Source organism: Mastigoproctus giganteus, chromosome 11 (assembly GCF_048544385.1).
Source record: "Mastigoproctus giganteus isolate SK-2022 chromosome 11, ASM4854438v1, whole genome shotgun sequence".
Lineage (NCBI taxonomy): Eukaryota > Metazoa > Arthropoda > Arachnida > Uropygi > Thelyphonidae > Mastigoproctus > Mastigoproctus giganteus.
This window is the reverse complement of record NC_143585.1, coordinates 110,024,138-110,046,832: the sequence shown is the minus strand read 5'-3', so window position 1 is coordinate 110,046,832 and position 22,695 is coordinate 110,024,138. Positions and strand designations below refer to the sequence as shown.

The 22,695-nt window shown below is 37.5% G+C and overlaps 1 protein-coding gene across 6 annotated transcripts in view; it reads left to right on the top strand.

The window, feature by feature from the left end:
- LOC150078345 (rhotekin-2-like) overlaps nucleotides 1-22,695 on the top strand; it is a 322,298-nt gene that overhangs the window by 260,515 nt on the left and 39,088 nt on the right. For all 6 annotated transcript variants that reach the window (XM_090385333.1, XM_090385330.1, XM_090385335.1 and 3 more), the window contains one exon: nucleotides 16,397-16,522. In XM_090385333.1, the coding sequence (XP_090241459.1) occupies nucleotides 16,397-16,522 (126 nt within the window). The remainder of the gene's footprint in view (nucleotides 1-16,396; nucleotides 16,523-22,695) is intronic.

The window sequence follows — 22,695 nt, the reverse complement described above, 5'->3', positions numbered from 1 at the left end:
AAAAATTTTTACATGGACACAGATTAGAAACAATGGTTTCTGCCTCTCGTTTCAAAAGACTGTTGGGATACACTTTTGCGTGACACTTAATCTGCATCCTGACTCAGAACTCCAACTGGACAATTAAGTAATTCCTATAGTTTCTAGCATCCACCTCCTAGGTGTAATATCTGATAAAAAATCTCAACTTTCCTTGAGCACATAAAAAACCTCTGGATAGTATGCCTGAAAAAACTAAATATCTTAAGAGTGCACTCTGCCACAACATGGGCAGCTAACTGATTTATACTGTTGCATTTGTACCACACATTAATACTATCATGACTAGATTATGGCTCTATAACTGTTCTAGACTAAGTATCTTACTTTAGCTTGATCTTGTATATCACAGTGGCCTTTGCCTTGCTCTTGGTGCATAATGTACATCTACAATCCAGAGTTTCTACACTGAAGCCAATGAACAGCCCTTGCATCTTTGCAGAAAGAGACTCTTCTAGTAAGGTATGCAGCAAAACTTAAAGGACAATTAAATTGCTAAATGGAAACTACTTTTCTCCCCAAAATGGGAAAATTTTTACAGAGTTTGCCAATCAATCAACCCATAAAATGGGCTAAGCCTTCAGTCTACATTTATTGAATGGCAGCTTGACTTACTTGAATTGCAACCTACTGTCCCTCATACAGTACCTCCCTCAATGTACCACATACTGCCATATGATTTATCACTCCTAACATGGGAAAAAATTTCCCAGTTCCAATAGAACATATTAAAATTGCATGCATCACTGACAGTCCAACAATAGGTCTAACAATAGATCTATTGTTATAACAATAAATCTAAATCTTAGTCATGTCGGTGCAGCTGCAGTTTTTCATAGTATCACCATAACCAAGAAATTTTCAGCTGAATGTGGACTTTTATTGCAGAACTCGATTCAATTATGAAAGCTTTAAACTTCACAAAATTAACAATCATACCACTCACCATAATATACACAGAGATTGAATTGGTGCAATTCAAGCTATACAGTGGAAAGGGCAAAAATGCCAATCCATTACTCAGACAGATGTGGGATATTCTAACCGAAATTAAAGGAAAATAGGAAGAATATCACCTTCTGCTGAACACTGCATGTGGGCTTCTTCCATAAAATTGCCAAAGTATAAGGCACACAGAATTGCCCAGAACATCAGTGTGCCACACAGCATTCACAAGTCCATACACTGTGTTTAATGGACCTAGTCTATACCATGAGAAACATCCCCAGACCATGAAATTTGATCCTCTCAGTTTTACATTTAAGACAACATACTCAAAGTTAGCATTCTCCAGGCATCTTTCATGCCTACGTTTCATACCGTACCAAAGCATCCATTTACATTAACCCCAAGTCCCGATTCAGCGTTCCTTTCACCACTTAAATTTTAGCACGAATTACTCATGCTAAAGATTTAAGAACTCATACAAAACTCCATAATGAACTGAGGACTGCATCTCACAAGCCTTTCATAACAAAGACAAATGCACACCATCAATTTACATCATGAATGTGAGCTGCAGGCTCAAATTCTTTAGTCTTAATGCTGAATGGTATAACTAGCTATCTCAAAGCACATTGGCTCCTATCAGTTAGTTAGTTTTTTTTACACGTGCTCATCATTCACCGTTACCTGCATCATACCAGATATTGTGTTGAAATGCATTCATATCTCCTCTAAATCTATACTTTCCTTCTAGATCTCTAAATTGCATCATCATCATCAGCCATTTTCAATCCACTGCATCTGTTTTTTGCAACGGCCATCCATTTACTACCTACAAACTCATGAATTTCATCTATCCATCTCCGTTGTTGTCTTCCAGGTTTTCTTCTAGTTCCTCTTGGGTACCATTCTGTTAGTTTCTTAGTCCATCTGTCATCATGTCTTTGAGCTGTGTGTCCTGCCAAAGACCATTTCACTTCTTTAGTTTTGATAAGAAAGTCCTTTACTTGAGTTTGCTACTTAATTCATTCGTTTCTCTTCTTGTCTAACAGTCTGATTCCCAATATAATTCGTTCCATTCTTCGCTGTGTAGTTCTCAGCTTCTCTTCCATTCTTTTGGTGAGTGCCCACGTTTCACTTCCATAAGTCATGGTGGGGAGTTGTTCATTATTTTACATTTCAGACAAATTGGGATATTGCTCCTCATTATGTGACTATATTTCCTGAATGCTATTTGTCCAAAATTTATTCTTCTCTTGACTTTTCCCAGATAAGTATATGACTCCACCTTTTCAATTACTGCTCCTTCAATCATTATATCCCTTTCTGTGGCATACTTGTTCATCATTACTTTTGTTTTAGCCATATTCATCTTTAGTCCAAAATTCTTACTAACTCTGCATAATTGATTAAGATCTCTAATTCTTTGGGATCATGGCGTATGACCACAATGTCATCTGCAAATCGTAAATGGTTTAGGTTCTCTCCATTCACATTGACTCCTTTCTGTGACCAGTCTTATCTTCTGAAAGCTTCCTAAAGGGCAGCAGTAAAAACTTCGGAGATATTGTGTCTCCTTGTCGAACTCCTTCCTCAATTTTAAATTTGCTACTGTCTTTGTCTAGTCTAATAAAGGAGATAGCATTCTCATATATTTTCTTCAAAATCATAATATATGGGGTATCTATGCCTTGTCTATCCAGTGCCCGAAACATTGCCTTGTGTTGTATGGAGTCAAATACCTTTTCATAATCCACAAATGCCAGTCATAATGGTATTTTATATTCATTTGCTTTCTCCATTAGCTGTGACATTACGTGAAGGTGATCCATAGTTGAGAATCCTGTCCTCCTAAAGTCAGCTTGCTCTTTTGGTTGATTCTCCTCAAGTATTCTTTCTAATCTGTTAGTAATGACCCTTGTGAACAACTTGTAGATGTGGGATAACAAGCTAATTGATCCATAATTTCCAATTTCTGATTTATCTCATTTCTTATGCAGAAAAACTATGATTGCATTATTCCACTCCTTAGGTGTCACACTTTTTTTAATGCATTTTGGGAAGAGTCTTGCCAGTTTTTGTGTCATGTCTCTTCCTCCCAATTTTAACAACTCTACAGTAACTTCATCTTTCTCCGGGACTTTCTTGTTCTTCATTTTCTTCAACGCATGTTCTACTTCATTAGGAAGGATATCATCATTCCCTTGCTCCTTGTATAACTCTTTATAGTAGTTTTCTGCTATTTGAATTATGCCTTCTCTGCTATTTATAAGTACACCATCGCTATTCTTCAGTTTCAGTATCATTTGTCTGTCTGTATTACTGCTCTTGGCTGCTGATTTAAATCCTTTGTTTTCTCCCTTAATGCTTGTTCTACTTTTCTTGCGTTAAATTTTCTTATGTCCTCTCTGAGTCTCTTTCTAATGGCTTTGCATAATTCAGTATACTCAAATTTTCTCCCTGTCAGTGTTTATCTTGCTCTTCATTTGTTGTCTTTGGTTCATCATGACAAGTGTTTCTTGACTAATTTTTTCTTCTTTGGATTTCTTTTTACCTATAGGTTTCTTGAGCTTTATCACTTTCAGAAAGTTGTAATATTCCTCGTCAATATCTTGGTCCTGAGCAGTCTGCAGAAGCTCAAACTTGTTCTTAAGTTCCAGTACATACTGCTTTTTCTCCTCTTCTGTTATCTCAAAGACCTTTGTATTATTTACTCGAGTCAGTTTTTTCCTTTCTTTTCTTACATATATATCAAGTGTGCATCTTACCATTCTGTGATCACTTCCAACATTTACCTTGTTCAGGACAGTTAGTTAGTTAGTTAGTTAGTTATTTGGTTTTTAGGAGCATTAGCAACTAAGGCCATATTGCTCCGGGATATGCAGTGGTCATTCCTTGACCTTTCCGCATCCTCCGTATTTGGTGGTGACGGGCTCGAACCCCGGTCTAATCAAGAAGCGTGTGCTACGCACTGCTGCTCCTTCCCACCTGGCTACGGAGGCGCCGTTCAGGACAGTAACATTGTTCACGATATATCTTCTGTTAGTGAGGATGAAGTCGATTTCATTAGTTGTTATCCATTTGGGCTCTTCCATGTCCACTTTCTTTTCACCCTTTTTTTGAAAAAAAAGTGTTCATTACTGACATTCCTCGAGATTCTGCAAATTCCACAAGTCTTTCACCTCTTTCATTTCTTTCACCAATTCAAAAATTTCCTATAGTTCCCCTATCTGCACTGTTTGTCTATTTCCAACCTTAGTATTGAAGTCCCCCATAATGACAGCATAGTGAGTTTTCTGTTCATCTAGAACAGTGGTGGCCAACGAGTTGACCACGATCTACAGTCAATCACAGATTTAATATCGGTCGATCATGACGAATTTTAAATATGTTAAACCCCCGCTATTCGCAGTTGCTGATTTAATATAAAATGAAACCTTAAAAAATGTGAATTTTAAAGCGCTGTGAACATTTTCCGCCATAAAAAAAACATGGGCGTGGCTAAAATTATTCTTCCCAGTCAAAACAGCGCTCAGTGAGTGGGGGGAGAGGGGTGACAAAATCTTGAGCGTAGACGTTTCTCGCTAATCCTTGTTCAGTATGTGTTATGCGCTTGTCATGGAAGGTTTCGTCGTTTGCTTTTAATTTATATTCTTGTAAATTGAATAAATTTATCAATTTATAAATTGGTATGCTTACAAAAGTGATAAATCTACTGTTTTGCAGTGTAAAACAGACTTTTTCGAGTGTATTAACAGAAGAAAGTGACTTTATTGCGGACAAGTTCTTTCTAACCCGTACAAAAATATGGCTACGAATAACAAGGGAAATGTGAAAAGATCAAAGAAGGTGATGACATTAGCGAATAAAATTGAGTTATTAGATAAAATTTCTAATGGTGAAAGTGTCTCCTGAGTGGCAAAACATTATTAAATCAATGAGTCAATGGTACGATCAATCAAGAAATCGGAAGGAAAAATCCGCCGTAGTGTTCGTAAAAACGCGCTAATTGCTTCAAAAATTTGCTCTGTAACTCATGATGTTAAATTAGAAAAAATGGAAAAGGCTTTAAATCTGTGGATAGAAGACCGAACTCAAAATAAAATTCTGTTAAGTTCACTCATCATTCGTGAAAAGGCAAATCTCTTTTATCAACACTTTAGCGAAACTGGCAATAGCACTGGCAGGATAAGTTTTTAGCTAGCAAAGGTGCTAGTTTGAAAGATTTGTTTGAAATTTCTAATAAATATTACATTTAATAGTAAATTGTTTCTTATTTTCATTTCGATGCCATATGTTTGTATTTCACTATGTACTGTCTATGTACATATTCATATTATGAAAGTACATATAATACATACATAGACAAAATTTTAGACTAGTTTTTCATATATTTCATACTTTGGAACAAAACCCCTTTATTACTATGGGAGCCATAACTCAGTATTCGCGTTTTCGGTATTCGTGACATTTCTCAGGAACGTAAACCCCCGCGAATAGTGGGGTTTTACTGTACATTCATCCCTTGATTTGTGCCTTGTGCAATGAAATTTTTGAGATGGTAGATCACGGCTCATTTTGAAGGAAAAAAGTAGATCGCATCACATATTAAGTTGCCCACTCCTGATCTAGAAGGCTCTCGATTTTGGTGTACATTTCTTGAACCTCTTCATCATCATGGCTCGATGTTGGTACATAAATCATTATAACCTTTAGCTTATACCTCTTAGAAATCCTTAGTAGTAGTAGTCTTGACACCCTTGGTGATGTACTTTTGAGTTCCAAGATGTTGTTTTTTATATCTTTATGGACCAAAAAGCCAACTCCACCTTCATTCCTTTCACTGTTTCCATTGGTGTACAGCAGATTTCCACTTGAATATCTTTATTGAATATCTCTAAATTGCATACCTTCCTTCCAGATCCACCTTTAGTGCATCTGGAAGGAAGGTACTGTAATCAATAGCTTCCCTCATTGATTTGTTCCTGGCATCACTAGGTGATTTTGCTAACTGCATGTAGTATTGAATAAATATTCACTACTTTATTAGTAAATAAATTTTCTTACAGAATCAATGTTGCTAGAGCTCACTAATGCCTCTACTTAACTCTCTAAATTAAAACTAAAAGTTGGTTAATAAGAACTATATGGTTCCCATCTTTTTTGCTACTAAGGTCTTGTCTTAATTTCTGACAGTAGCATTGGAATTGAAAATTATACAACCAATTTTTCAAATTGATTGTATAATTTTTATGTTTTTTTTTTTTTTTTTTTTTTTTCGGTAAAAAAATGCCGCTAACAAGAGCTGCATGTGCCATAGGCTGGCCTATTCTGCTTTAAATGAATTTCAGGTTAACTACTAATCGTGTTAGTGAGCTGAAATATTTGCACAAATACACAGTCACACATAATTTCCTACAATAAGTGTGTGTGTGTGAGAGAGAGAGAGAGAGAGAGAGAGAGAGAGAGAGAGAGACTTAATTCTGGACACTTATTGTTTTCATTCCAAATTTATTCATTCAGTTGTTTTGTGTAGTGCCAAATGTACTTTAAGGCTGATTTTATAGCTATTATTGCAAAAAAAAAAAAAAAAAAACCTATTTAATGAAATTTTTTTCAGTGTATATCAGTGTGTAATATTTGTACAGGTAACCCTTTTCTTAGTCCCTCATACAGGACTAAGAAAAGGTACAAAAACGGGGGTTATGTTCCAAAAACTAACAGAAAATACACTATTTCGTTAAAATACACCATTCTAGATTTCGTGTATCTTCTGCCCTCTTTAAAAAATCATTAATCTGGGTTTGTTTGCTTTTGCTTGATAAATCTTTGTGAATTTCATTGTATGGAACTAAGCATTTTTGAAGCTCCCTTTTGAACTTTGGGCTCCTTTCATTCAAGAATCTGCATTCAAAGAATAAGATTCTAATTGTTCGGCTAACTTTATGCCTTCCCCTATGCTTTTTAGTGTAAAATTTTGGAAGTTTAGAATTTTCATCTGCAATATCATCTTAATTGATTTGATTTTACTTCCGATGCCCATTGCACCAAATCTGCTATGCCAGGTTCTTTTTCTACCAGTAATTCTTGAACATCTTCAGTAATCATATCTTTTTTTTAAATTTTTTTAGGAGCATCGGCGACTAAGGTCATGTTACTCTGTGTATATTGTCTATAAATTAAGTGTGTCCTAAGGTCGATTTTCTGTTTTGCTGGATGAAAAACCAGAGTTTCTGGAACAAAGAAACCATGCTGCCCTCGCCCGACTAACTCAGCCACGTTTTGAAAAAGACCCATAAAAATTCCACCCTTCATCGACGGGATTCGAACTCGGGTCTTTTCCAGCCAGTGTGTGGAGGGTGATTCGGTGAACTGTGCTACCCACAAGGGCTTCAGTAGTCATATCATCAAAATCTTCCCCTCTTACAGATGTAGCAAGTTCTATGAACTGTGCTACCCACAAGGGCTTCAGTAGTCATATCATCAAAACCTTCCCCTCTTACAGATGTAGCGAGTTCTACTATCGGACCGATCATATTTCTTAAATGAACTGACTCTGGCCATACAATTTTCCACATCCATTTAATGTTGACAGTTTTACTTCTTTCAGTGATAAAGCTATGATTCTTATACAGTCCACAATTGAGAAATGTTTCCATGCCTCCATTACTTCAATAGATTCGGAATCAATTTTTTCCAAAATCAGTTGTAATGATTTTCTGATAGAATGAATTTTAAAGGTGGATAATGCCTTGATCTAATGGCTGAATGAAAGAAGTTGTATTAACCCAGTACAACTGTGGTAGTAAGAACATAACGTCAACGTTTAGATGACTTAAATCTTTTGGATGATCTGGTATGCTATTCAATAGTAATAAAACTTTGAAATCTAGATTTTTCAACAAGTACAAGTTCAATAGCACAGAACGGAACACGGGAATTTATCAAAAAAATAAAATAGTGGAGACATTGAAAAATTACATCCAACATAACAGCATGGTTTTCCCCATACAAAAGCTCAAAAATACCATGTTATGCGAGGTTTACTGAAATTCTCTAACTGTGTCAGAGTGAAACCGTGTTATATAAATACCGTGTTGTGTGAGGATTTCCTCAATTTATCAATCATGTTAGAGTGAAACCGTGTTGTAGAAGTACCATGCTATACGGTGGTTCCTGTATATGCCAAGCAAAATAAATAAATAAAATATATATACTTTGTATATATATTTCCAGAAATTAAAAATGAAGCTGAACACCTGCTCTTTATATTTGGGGTGTCACCGCTGCCAGGTTAATGTGAATTTGTTTTACAAATTATACAGTAACATTTTCCATACCATCAAGTAGGCATATCCATCTTTGGTGTAATAGACCTAATTCTAATGCTGCCCTGTAATTATTGTTCTGCTAAGTCATACTTGGCAGTTGTTACTGTTTCCACACATACTTCATTAATAGCTTTCTTTCCTTGTCAATGAAATATTCCAAAGCTTCTTGTTTGCTCAGATTCCTTTATCATCATCCATCAGGCTACAACATGGTATTAATGGGTCTTTCTGAATGTTTTTCTGGTGTTGATAACTGCACTAGGAATGTTTGAATTTAGAGACAGAGAGAGAGAGAGCGAGAGCGAGTCATATTACTTACTACTGCTCTAGCATTCTTTCATGCTCTTTAAACCCACTTATATAACCACAATATGGACAAAAACATTGATGGATGCATTTCTGCTGCTGGTGGAGGATATTTCATTTAGTCTGACTGAAGTGAAATATAAGAGTTAGATGATGCTCTGGACGGCTTTAAATCAGACAACACTGGTTCAGAGAGGCCCATAATGGAAGCAGCATCAGGGCCTATACTTATATTTCTCATTATGCATTCTAACACTGAAAAACCTACTGGAAAGATGTCCCCATGTTTTAATCAGAAGCCTTTAGGGGGATTGGAATGTTCTCCCAAGTCCTTTAAGAGACTTTGTTCTGGAGCTTTCTTAATTAAAACAAAAATGAAAGACACTCAAAGCAGCTTATTCAAGCAACAGTTATTGGAGGAATATCAAACAAAACACTTCATTCATAAGAGGTGTCATTAAAACTGGGAACTTCTCAACATATCAGAGGAGGAAATCTGCACTGAACTAAAATCTCAGGGAGTAATAGCAGCCAAAAGAATATTCATTTCTGGGAATGGAGATCTATTTCCAACAAGAAACATCATAGCTGGTTATATTCACTGTACAGTAAGGCCATACATACTGATTCTAATCTGGCAGGTATTTTCATATAGCTCGTCACAGAACTTTCATCTCTAATCAATGTTGGACGGGCGATATGAAAATACCAGCCAGATTAGAATCATATGTATGGATACATCAAACTCAAATAATGGTAAAGTTTATTAGTATTAGTAGTGGAAAGTAATGCAAGAAAGCAATATTATACAGCATAAAAAAAAAAAAAAAAAAAAAACATTCTCATATTACCTGCCCATCCCCTCTCAGTGGAATTGTCATGGATATTACCATAATTTTGATGATGTCAAGGCTCTCTTGTTTAGGCATGAACCAATTTGCCTATGTCTGAAATCTAGTTGAAATCTAGTATTGAAGTGCAACAATAGTAACAATAGTGACTCCTCCATTATATAAGGGAGGAGTCACTATTGTTGTGGGTAATTATATCCCTGTTCAGCAAATTTCAACTAATTGTCTGTTTCCTTTACCTGCTTTTGAACTGACATCTCTCAGGAATTCTTTGATACTTTTATTTTGCAGTTGCTATCCTGTTCTTGTCTTAGGGTGATTTTAATAGAGTACATTTTGGGGTAGGTCTAGTATTAACAAATGCAGTTGACTAGTAGAGCACCTTCTGAATTGTAACAACCTCTAAATTTTGAACTTTGGAGACCAATGCATACTTTCATCAACCACCATGTGGTTTTATTGCCATTGATTTGGCTATTTTTTCTCCTTTCCTCTTCCCATTATTTACATTGGAAGTAGCTGAAAACCTTCCTGGGAGTGATCACTTCAGTCATATATCCACCTCACTCAGTGTGCAACCTTGTTATACTGTTTGGGCACCAGGGTGGGAGCTTGAACAAGCTGACTGGAATACCTATACACATCTGGCTCACCTCTATGTGCTCACAGTCAGCCAGATTTCAATTAGTGATGCAGTAAACACTTCACAAGACACATAGTATTGGCAATGTATAATGCAGTGATACATTATACATTGACACAATTCCACAAATGTCTGCATGATTCCATCTTTCCCAAAACTGTGGTGGACTTCTGATTGCATGGCAGCTAGGAAGGCACAAAACAAAGCATACAGCCGCTTCTAATGTTACCCCACTATTGAAAATCCTATAGCATGTAAACATGCTTGTACTCAAGCTCGCCATGTTACATTTCTGTGTTTGAGGGATTTTTGGATTCTTTTTAGTATTAAAAAGAATCATCTGTAACTCAGTTGACGAGTTCTAAAGTTGATTGGGGAAAAAATCAGTAAAATGTAGGGCAAACATCCTTCTTACCACTATCCTCCATTATAATGGAGTCCAATTACAGAACCACTTTTCCCCAAATGCACTTAGGGGAAAGGTTGCATATATTTCAGAAAGGACATCTTATACTCCAGTTTTTCTGACTGTCAAAGAAAGGAGGGAAAAGAACTAGATCAACTTTGCTTCAGAATTGCCTGAAGCATATAATCATCCTTTTAGTAAAGAACTAAAAGTGGTCCTTTCTCTTTCTGAGGCAAGTGTGGTTGGATCAAACAGTGTCCACTACACAATGATAAAACACCTTTCTCCAACAGCTTTGGATCATTTACTTCCCTTGTTCAGCCATATTTCTTGAAGGAGAATATCCTGGCATAAGGCAGTTGTCCTAACCTTTCCAAAGCTAGGAAAGGATCTGCAAATACAAAGCAGTTAAATGACCTATAGCTTTGACTAGCTGTTTGTGAAAAGTGCGTAAAAATATGGTTAATGATTGACTATTATGGTGTTTGGCAGAAAATGGGCTGCTTTTCAAAACACATTGTGAGGTTTTAAAAGACAGGTTTATTTTCAGTAATCTAATTAGATTTGAAACATATATCTGTGATACTTTTCTGAACTCAGAATGTTTGGTGTCAGTTTTCTTCGACATCGAGAATGCATACAACATAGCCTGGAGATTGGGCATTTTGGAAGTTCTCTATAGTTTAGGCTATGGGGAGAGAGGGAGGGAGGAAGGAAGGAAGGAAGGAAGGAAATCTTCCCATTTTTATAGACTGGACAGTTCAAGTTTGGGTCAAGTCTTCACTTTCCATTAAGAGGAGGAGTTCAGAAAAGCATCACACTCTTTGCTCAGAATAAACCCCATTATAGACCAGATTCCATTGCTCTTTATGTTGATTTTGGCATCTTATTTCAATCTACAGCATGAGAGTAATTGAAAGGCAGCTGCATTGAGCATCTAATTCATCATCACAGAATCCGTATTGCTGTCGGTGCCTTTCAGACATCTCCAGTTCAAAGTTTCAATATTCACACAACGTATTCAACATATACTATCTCTATTACTTTGCTGTGTACAGCTGGCATTACAATATGAAATTAGCATTAGCATTAGTAGAGGCATATGATGCAAGAAAGCAAGCTTATTCAGCATCAGCCAAAAAAAAAAACAAAAAAAAAACACACCACTCCCATTTCACCCCTCCTTTCGCTCGAAATATCTGTCCAGTTGAGCCTTAAATTTGTTTAGGCTATAAACTTCAACAACAAGTGATGGAAGTCGGTTCCACCAACCAACCACCCGCTGGCCAAAGGCAAATTTCCGCACATCTATCCGACATCCCTCCTTCCTCAATTTGAATTTATGCCCTCTGAGCTGATTATTCTGAGCAAGATGAAGAATCCCATTGGCATTGAGCATGCTGAAACCATTCAAAGCCTTATACACCTCTATCAGATCACCTCGCCGGTGCCTAGTCTCCAGACTCTGTAATTTGCAAAACTTAAGCCTTTCTTCGTAAGAGCAACCCTTTGTTCCATTCACTAATCTTGTTGCCCTTCTCTGTGCCCGTTCCAGCAGCTCTACATCCTTCTTGAAATGAGGCCTCCAGACCTGTATACAGTACTCAAGATGTGGCCTAACCATTGCCTTATACAAGGGAATAATCACCTCCTTATCCCTGCTAGAAAAATTCCTGTATATCATTGACAAGACACCATGAGCTACTCTTGCAGCTCGTCTGCACTGCTGAGAACTTCATATCTGCCTGCACAATTACCCCCAGGTCCTTTTCATTCTCCACCACTGTCAGTGTAGTACTGCAGAGTTGATATGTTGCTCTGGGGTTACTGTTTACCATATGTAGTACTTTACATTTGTCAATGTTAAACTTCATTTGCCACCTCTCAGCCCATCTGTTCAACCTTTCCAGATCCTGTTGCAGCAGCATAGCATCAGTGGTGTCCTTAACAACCCTGCCAACCTTTGTATCATCTGCAAATTTGGACATTAAACTTGATATCCCATCATCAATATCATTCATAAACACCGAAAACAACAAGGGACCCAACACTGAACCCTGAGGAACTCCACTAATAACATTAGTCCACGTTGAGCAGTGTCCATTGATTATCACTCTCTGTCTTCTGCCACTCAACCATCCCCTTATCCATAGCAGCAATTTGCCTCCAATGCCACACTGCTCCAATTTGTGCAGCAGTCTTCCATGTGCAACAGTATCAAAAGCCTTTCTAAGATCCAAATATATAATATCAAAGTTATTCCCTGCATCCAGTTCTTTTGTGACTACATCATAGTATCCAATGAAATTGGTCAGGCAAGACCTGCCCTTAACAAAATCATGCTGCGTCTGAGCTATAACTGAATTCTTGTCTAGATGATCCTGCAGTGCTTCTTTAACCAGTGCCTCCATTAATTTACCTGGAAGAGAAGTTAAACTAACAGGTCTATAATTACTTGTGTCAGCCTTTGATCCTCCTTTGTGAATTGGGGTTACATTTACACATCTCCAGTCTATGGGTACCTCCCCTGAGTCCAAAGAAGCTCTCATAATTATGGCTAGAGGTTTTCTTACCTACTTTGCTGCCTCCTTTAATATAACTGGATAGATCCCATCCACCCCAGGTGCCTTTTTTATGTTTATCCTCAACAATCTCTCCTCCACTTTCCTCTCAGTTATTACAAAATCATCCAGCTCACTGCCAATGTTTACTTTACCTACATCATTCTCCTTCCTGAATAACTCCTCATGCGTGAACGTTGATGCAAAATACTCGTTTAGATTGTTAGCCACCTGAGCAGGATCCTCAACTGTTGAACCATCAATATCCAGTGGACCAATCTGATTCATCCCTTTCCTTTTTGAGTTTAAATAGGTAAAGAACTCTTTTCTGTTTTTCTTTGCATCCTTTGCCAAGGATTTTTCGTAGTCTGCCTTTGCCTGCCTAATCTCCTTTGTGACTTGGTTACAGACCAACTTATATCTATCATAGGCTTCCATGTCACCCATTAATTTGTATGTATCCCATGCATTTTTCTTCTCTGCCACATGTCTCATTAGTTCATCTGACAACCATTTAGACTTAAACCTTGAACAATATTTCTTAGTTGGTATGTAAAGCCTGGTAGCTTCCAAGATTAGTTCCTTGAATGCTTCCCATTTTGAGTTTGCTGTTGGTAACATCATCAGTTGGTCCCACTGTATAGAATTTAAATACTGTCTCAGACCATCATAGTTGCCTTTACGAAAACAAAAACCCTTCCCTTTACCTCTGATGGTAGTTACCTCCTTGAGTAAATCCCACTTCAACACACTGTGATCACTGCCACCTAGTGGTTCATTTATCTGCAGATTCTTAATGCATGGAGAATCACTACTGATAATCAGATCAAGAGTATTGCTCCCTCTTGTTGCCTCACGAACATGCTGATGTAGAAAACAATCATCCAATAAATCCACAAAAGCCTTGCTAGTGTGCGAGTGACCAACCCACAAATTAAACTGAAATATTGGAAGAACACTCCACATGGTAGTCTTTGAAACATACTGAGAAAATCTTAATGCAGCTTGTCCTAGGGTTAACCTGTTTTGGCATTCGGGTTTCAGAGTTCCTTCTTAATTTTAGCTTGACAACAGAACCTTGTTGCACCTTCATCTGCACAGCCCTTGCCTCCTTAGAGTATTCGTTCTCCAGCCTTTGACTTCCTACAGAATTGGGAAAAGGTAAATACACCATCAGTAGTCTATCACAAACTTCCTGCTGCCTACCAAACTTGGTTTTCTGACTTCCTGTCAATTTAAGCTGGTTTAAAATCCAAATCCTCAGTTGGATCAGCAGCTTTCTTACCATGCAACATCATGTCATGTCATGTCAGATTCCTCTTGAATATTGCAGTCATGCAACAGAACTTGCATTGAGAACTTGCATAATTCAAACTATGCAGTATCTGAAGTGTATTTTATGCAACTACTCCTTGAGTACTTTACAAGCTCTAATAGGTACTCAGTATAATACCCATCCAGTTCTATACTGGGTCTGCAAAATGCTCTGCCCTGCCTTGCCCTCTTTTGTAATTGGGGTCAGATGTTCAGTTCTTTTGGATCCCCAGTCAAGTTGGAATTGAAGGAAATTATATGGCAGATGAGGCAGTGAAATCAGCTAGGTCCTTGAATAGATATGATTTTTTCATCCCATATACAGAATATAGACCTATTTAATTATCGTACATGCCTTGAATATTGGCAAACATTATGGCATATGCAGGACACAAACTGTGCCAAATTAAACCTGTAATTATGCCATGATCCTCCAGACTATGCAACATATGAAAAGAAGAAATTATTCCTACTAAACTCTGTATTGGGCATACCCACTTGACACATACCTTCTTACCAAGGCTGTGAACCCCTTTTATGGTGACTATTGTAAAAGTGTTTTAACTATTAAGCTTATACAAATGTACAAGTTAATGCAATTGCATCATTTCAGTACATAGCCAACTACCTAAGTAGTTATAAATTGGCATCATTAAGTATATCTCATATTGTGAATACCTTCACATAGAGTTGCCACGATATTGCACTACCTTGAATAAGTAACGCTTCACCATAGGAGAAGACTGTTGTTACTTATTCTCAGCGATCATCACCCATATGTCACCGTTTCGGAGCTTATTGGCTCCTCATCAGTGGGTGGGCAGGTACCCTAGTGTTGCAATGATGACAACCTAATTGTGAAGCATATTGTGGATTTATACTTCACAACTGGGTTGTCATCAACTGCAACATCAGGATACCTGCCCACCCACTGATGAGGAGCCAATAAGCTCAAAATGGTGCCATATGGGCAATAGTGTCCGCTGAAAATAAATAACAATAGTCTTCTCCTATGGTGAAGCGTTACTTATTCGAGGTAGTGCAATATCGTGGCAACTCTTTCTTTGTGAAGGTGGTATTCACACAATATGAGATATTTAATGATGCCAATTTATAACTATTTAAGTAGTTGGCTATGTACTGAAATGATGCAATTGCACTAACTTGTACATTAGTTAAACTCTTTACATAACCTGAGGCTTTAGCCCTAAACTATACCATAAACTATTAAGCTTATATTAATTGAGTGTCCACATTTTATAAATGACCACCATATATATTCAGATTTTACCTGATGATAATGTATGTGATATTTTCACCTTTTTAAAGAAAACCAATTTATACCATTCAGTTTAATTGTATTCTATTTTATTGTGTACCTGATGCTATATACCTTCTCATTGATTTTTAACTTTAACCTATGGTCTAACAACGTTTTAGTACAGGATGCTAATCCTTTGATCGTACAAGAAACTGGGCTCTGCACACTATGGCCTCTAGATGCCGGTAGTGTACCATTAACATCCATCCATATACTGTTGCAGCATAAATACCAAAATAATTACAACAAAAGTTCCTTTAATAGTCATTTTGGCAACCTGTATTACTTTCATACGTCAAATGATTCAACCTCCATGGCAATATTAGTGGTTTTGTCACTCATTTGGAAAGGTCTGAGTTTGATTCTCATTGACAATTGGAGGAATTTCTAAAGTTTTCATCAGCTAAGGCCATAGTTAGTCATAGTTAGTATTGGGAATGGGGAGTAAGGTTTCCCCATGAGTTATCTGGATTTTTCAGTCCACACAAGATAGAAATTGGCCCATTAATATAGCTGGAATTCTGTGGGTTAATACACAATGGTGCAATATGGTCTAAGTTGCTGATGCACCTTAAACCCACAACAATAATAAATAATTTATAACATTTTCGTGGTATTTTTCCTAGAAAAAAATATAATAAATGTATCCTTTAATTACATTTTTGTTTTATTTTTATAGCAAGTGGGCAATATAAGTGGTTGTCGACGGATGTGGTGTGTACTCCGAAATTTCCAACTTTCTTTCTGGGCTAAATTGGAAGATGCAGCACATTCCCCGCCGGTCCTTGTTATCCCTATCAATAAGGTGAGAATGCTTTAAACTGCATTAACATAATCAACTTATTATTTTAAAGTTATATAATTGTTTTTGGTTGACACTTTTTATTTTTTTTGTGATAAATAAGACAGAACTGAGTTTCAGAAGGATTGACGGAAACTGTTTTCTGAACCCAATTTGTAGAATTACTTGATGATTTGAGGAATTGATGGTGGATATTCTAGAAGTTGAAGCTATTTGTGTAGGGTGAAATTTTTCAAACTTAGAAGGTTTGGTGTTAGCGTGCTATCATCAGCAAAATGTATAGGGTGTTTTTTGTTTGTTTTAGTTAGTAGAAGGTCATTAATATACAAAAGAAAAAGAGGGAGAGAAAGAACTGAGACTTGGGGCATATGAACATTAGTGAGAATGTAGAAGACAGAAATGCCACACATGATCAAAGGCCTTAGAAATGTCAAGAGCAACTGCTTGATTTTAACCATATTTTTCCATCAAATTTGTCCACATCAGTAACATAAGCCAATATGTTACTCATCTTTGGACTACTTCTAGTATCACCAGTGAATTGACAGTTGGACAGACAACTTGAGTAGTTGAGACCTGCTAATTTTTGTAAAATTGGACAAATGCTAATAATTTACTGTAATTTTTCCTTGTAGAAGATCTGCAATCTCATTATGGATTTAAAATAAACTTTGTGGATTTTTTCTTTGAAAAGAGTAGGTTAGGCTATTTTTGGAAATTTTGGGAACTGCATAAAGGGCTCGGGAATGCCGGGATGTCGACGGTATATATAAGGAGGGACTTCGGAAAGAAGAGAGGAGTTAAAAGTAGGGTAGTGTTGTGTTAATGGAGTGATAAGGTAGTAGTGATAAGGCGTGAGGGTTAATGGTGATAATGGAGAGTTAATAGAGCAGTACAAGAGTGGAGAGAGAAGGGAGAAGAGTTTTAGTAACAGAGTTAATGATAGCGGCGATAATTAGTGTTAGTGAGGAGGAGTTCTTGAGAAGTAGTCAGGTCTTACAAAGAGTGTTCGTGAAGTTATTGGAGATAGTCGGGAAGCAGCAAGCTGTTTGCTGAATTTCTACAAAGGAGAAATTCCCAGCCAAGGAGAAGGGTTATTCAGTCACTTAGGTTTCAGGCAGCCAAGAGGTATCGTGTTAGAAACAAGAGGAAGAATGGAATTTAGAAGCCGGATATTAGATGAGAAAGTCGTCACAGAAGGTGTGGGAAGGTCAAGGCGCTGATCCTAAAACATTTAAAAATATAGCTCATTGTAAGTACTGTTTGGTATTATTTCTAATCCTACTATTTGGACAGGAAGGGCATTCTGAAGTCCTAAAAGTACTATTAGTTGGTTTAGCGTAAGGAATTGCTGAGCTAACAAAGTTTGAGATAGTAATGAACTTTTTAGTCAAATTGTAAATTGGATTAGAAAAGAGTATTCTAAATGAAATTGTTCTAATCGTTGTTAGAGGAAACTTCCATAATAGGGAAGGATTGTGGATAAATATTTGTATAAATATGTTTGTACTTTAATTAAACTTGTTAAGTTTATCAGATATGTTGTTCATTGCCTCACTCAATTTTCTAGCAATAGGTATAAGTAATCCTGAATTTTTTGACGCAGTCAGTGGCCCAAAAGATAACAAGTGTTACCTTATTAAAAATTGAAGTAAGCCTTCTCACTATAAATACAATAAGAAAAGCAGGTGCTTACAAATTTGGCGTGCCAGCCAGCACCTTGTAAATAAAATAGGCACCTCCTTAGCCAGGTGGGAAGGAGCAGCAGTGCGTAGCACACGCTTCTTGATTAGACCGGGGTTCGAGCCCGTCACCACCAAATACGGAGGATGCAGAAAGGTCAGGGAATGACCACCGCATATTCCCGGAGCAATATGGCCTTAGTTACTAATGCTCCTAAAAACCAAATAACAACAAAGCCTTGTAAATAATAGTGAAAGCGAAGCTTACACCATATTGGCAATTATTGATCAGATGGAAAGTTTCAAGACAGTTTAAATTTTCTCTATTAATTTGGCAAGAGTAGAGGTAAGTTCAATGAGATGATAAATGGAAGGGATAGATTTGTCAGCCTTTTCAGGAACAAGCTGAAGTGTAAAAAAAGCGACACTGAACAGGAGCACAGGTTTTGAGACCACTGCAGCTTTGCAATCAGGACCTGGAGATTTCTTGGCATCAGAGTTGTTCAGAATAGTTGGATGGCAGAGATTCTAATATCTTTCTGTTGGAAGATCCTGAGATGCATTAAGTGGAGTGTATTGTGTATGATTGAGTAATTTACCAAGATTGTTGGTAAAAGTTAGAAAAAAAATTAGTTAACTATTAAGTCTGCTTTGTCTTTAGCTGAGGATGTAATAGAACCATTTGGTTGTAACAGAGGTGGGAGTATTGATGGATAAAAGTTATGGCCACTAGCTTTAGCAAGAGACTAGAATGCTTGACTACCATTTGGACACGAGGCACTTTTTCTACCCTTAACCTGCTAAAATCAAGTTTGGACTGATTAATAACTGTTTTACTGTTTTTGTGATCTTTAGTGTAGGCATCAAATGAAGTTTGGGATTTTGATACAAGCAATTTGTGATATGCTGCCTTCTAATCTTGAGAGAGTTTTCTAATCTTGAGAAAGGGAGAGTTTTCAGCTTTATTTCTGAGGTCTTCAAAAATTGCCAATGCTTTTGCTTTTAGCACACTTGTTCCTGATTTCTTCTTTGTTTGATCTTCTATCCAAACAGATAACAGGCGTTCCATCTCTTCCAATTCTTTGTATCTTAATCTAATTGATTTTGTTACACTTTGAGTTGTTCTTGCTATGAAAGTTGCTTTATTTTTCTGCATTCTTTCTAATTGTTTTGAGCTTTGCATCGTTTAGACCTGTAGCACATACAATATCACATGTTCTTTCATTCTGCTAGGCGCATTATGGCCTTGATGCCCTTGCGCTGTAAAGCCCATAAACAAACAAACTTTCAGTCTGCTCAAAGCGCTTCACAATTTCATATTTTTCTTCTATTGACCTTGCTTTTCTTTTTCTCTCTGAACCTCTAGTATCTTCACCAGGACATTTCCTTTTAACACTTTCTTTCAAGTATTTTACTCATTTTTTGGGAATAGAGCACAAATATAAAAAGAACAAAAATGAGGAGGCAAGCTAAACATAAACAACACAGTGCTCAAGTAGCAACTGAATAAACAACTCAGTGCCTGTGTAGAAACTGAATATACAATGCAGTAAAGGTGGAAACACACTATGCTGACATTTTACATGCTTATGTTTTACTAAAGCATATTTCAAGAGGGTCACTACCATAAAACAATAAAAACAATTTGCAGTTTCTGGTTTATTGGGGGTTCCTGCTAAACGGATAGTCAAGTCGATCTAATTGCATTTATGATAATACCGATAGCTGGAATTCTGTGGGTTTTTACATTATTGTGTGAAATGTGTTTCCCCTTCCATGAAATCTTCAATCATAAAAAAATAAATAATAAATAAAATTTCAGAATCTTCTCTGTGTTCAGTTTGGGTGATTCTGCCATGTTCGACTGCCATTTCTTGTAAACGCAGAGGCGAATCGTGCGTAAGCGAATTCCGTTTGTGTTATATGCTACATCGTTTCCCTATTTATAAATCATGTATGATCGAGTTAGCATTAGCATTAGTAGAGGCATTTGATGCAAGAAAGCAAGCTTATGCAGCATCAGCCAAAAAAAAAAAAAAAAAAACCCCACTTCCACTTCACCCCTCTGTTCGTTCAAAATACCTGTCCAGCTGAGCCTTAAACTTATTTAGGCTATCAACCTCCACCACAAGGGATGGAAGTCTGTTCCACCAACCAACCACCCGCTGGCTAAAGGCAAATTTCCGCACGTCTATCCTACATCTGTCTTTCCTCAGTTTGAATTTATGCCCTCTCAGGTGATTTTTCTGAGCTAGAGGAAGAATCCCATCAGCATTGAGCATGCTTAAACCATTCAAGGCTTTATACACCTCTATCAGATCACCTCGCTGGTGCCTAGTCTCCAAACACTGTAATTTGCAAAACTTAAGCCTTTCTTCGTAAGAGCACCCCTTTGTTCCATTCACTAATCTTGTTGCCCTTCTCTGTACTCGTTCCAGCAGCTCTACATCTTTCTTGAAATGATGTCTCCAGACCTGTATACAGTACTCTAGGTGTGGCCTGACCATCGCCTTATACAATGGAATAATCACCTCCTTATCCCTGCTGGAAAAATTCCTGTATATCATTGACAATACTCCATGAGCTACTCTTGCAGCCCGTCTGCACTGCTCAGAGAACTTCATATCTGCCTGCACAACCACCCCCAAGTCCCTTTCATTCTCTACCACTGTCAGTGTAGTACCACAGAGTTGATACGTTGCTCTGGGGTTGCTGTTTCCCATGTGTAGTACTTTACATTTATCAATGTTAAACTTCATTTGCCACCTCTCAGCCCATCTGCTCAACCTTTCCAGATCCTGTTGCAGCAGCATAGTGTCAGTAGTGTCCTTGACAACCCTGCCAACCTTTGTATCGTCTGCAAACTTGGACATTAAGCCCGATATACCATCATCAATATCATTTATAAATACAGAAAACAATAATGGACCCAACACTGAGCCCTGAGGGACTCCACTAATAACATCAGTCCACGATGAGCAGTGTCCATTGATTACCACTCTCTGTCTTCTCCCCCTCAACCACCCCTTTATCCATAGCAGCAATTTGCCTCCAATGTCACACTGCTCCAATTTGTGTAGCAGTCTTCCATGTGCAACAGTATCAAAAGCCTTTCTAAGATCCAAGTATATAATATCAAAGTTATTCCCTGCATCCAGTTCTTTTTTGACTGCATCATAGTATCCAATCAAGTTGGTCAGGCAAGACTTCTCCTTAACAAAACCATGCTGTGTCTGAGCTATAACTGAAGTCTTGTCTAAATGATCCTGCAGTGCTTCTTTAACCAGTGCCTCCATTAATTTTCCTGGAACAGAAGTTAAGCTCACAGGTCTATAATTACTTGTGTCAGCCTTTGATCCTCCTTTGTGAATTGGGGTCACATTTGCACATTTCCAGTCTATGGGTACCTCCCCTGAGTCCAAGGAAGCTCTCATAATTATGGCTAAGGGTTTGCTTACTTCCTTTGCTCCCTCCTTTAATATAACTGGATAGATCCCATCCACCCCGGGTGCCTTTCTTGTGTTTATCTTCAACAGTTTCTCCTCCACTTTACTCCCAGTTATTTCAAGATTCTGTAGCTTACTGCTAGAGTTGAATACACCTCTGGCATTCCCCTCGCTGAATAACTCCTCATGTGTGAATGTCGATGCAAAATATTCATTTAGTTTGTTAGCTACCTGAGCAGGATAATCAACACTTGACCCATCAATATCAAGTGGACCAATCTGATTCATCCCCTTCCTTCTAGAGTTTACATAAGTAAAGAACTCTTTGCTGTTTTTCTTTGCATCCCTTTCCAAGGATTTCTCGTAATCTGCCTTCGCCTGCCTAACCTCCTTTGTAACTTGGTTGCATATCAACTTGTATCTATCATAGGCTTCTGTGTCATGTGTTAATTTGTATGTATTCCATGCATTTTTCTTCTCTGCCATATGCCTCATTAGTTCATCTGACAACCATTTTGGCCTAAACCTTGAACAATATTTCTTAGTTGGTATGTAAAGCCTAGTAGCTTCCAAGATAAGTTCTTTGAATGCTTCCCATTTTGAATTTGCTGTTGGTAACATCATCAGTTGGTCCCACTGTATAGAATTTAAATACTGTCTCAGTCCATCGTAGTCGCCTTTACGGAAGCAATAACCCTTCCCTTTACCCCTAATGGTAGTTACCTCTTTGAGTAAATCCCACTTCAGCACACTGTGATCACTGCCACCTAGTGGTTCATTTATCTGCAGATTCTTAATGCATGAAGAATCACTGCTGATAATCAAATCAAGAGTATTACTCCCTCTAGTTGCCTCCCGAACATGCTGATGTAGAAAACAATCATCCAATAAATCCACAAAAGTCCTGCTAGTGTGTGAGTAACCAGCCCCCAAATTCCAGTCAATATCTGGGAAATTAAAATCTCCCATTATAAGACACTCTGATTTACTGGCCCACTCTATTTCCCTGTACAGTTCCTTATTATACTCATCAGAGTCATTAGGCCTA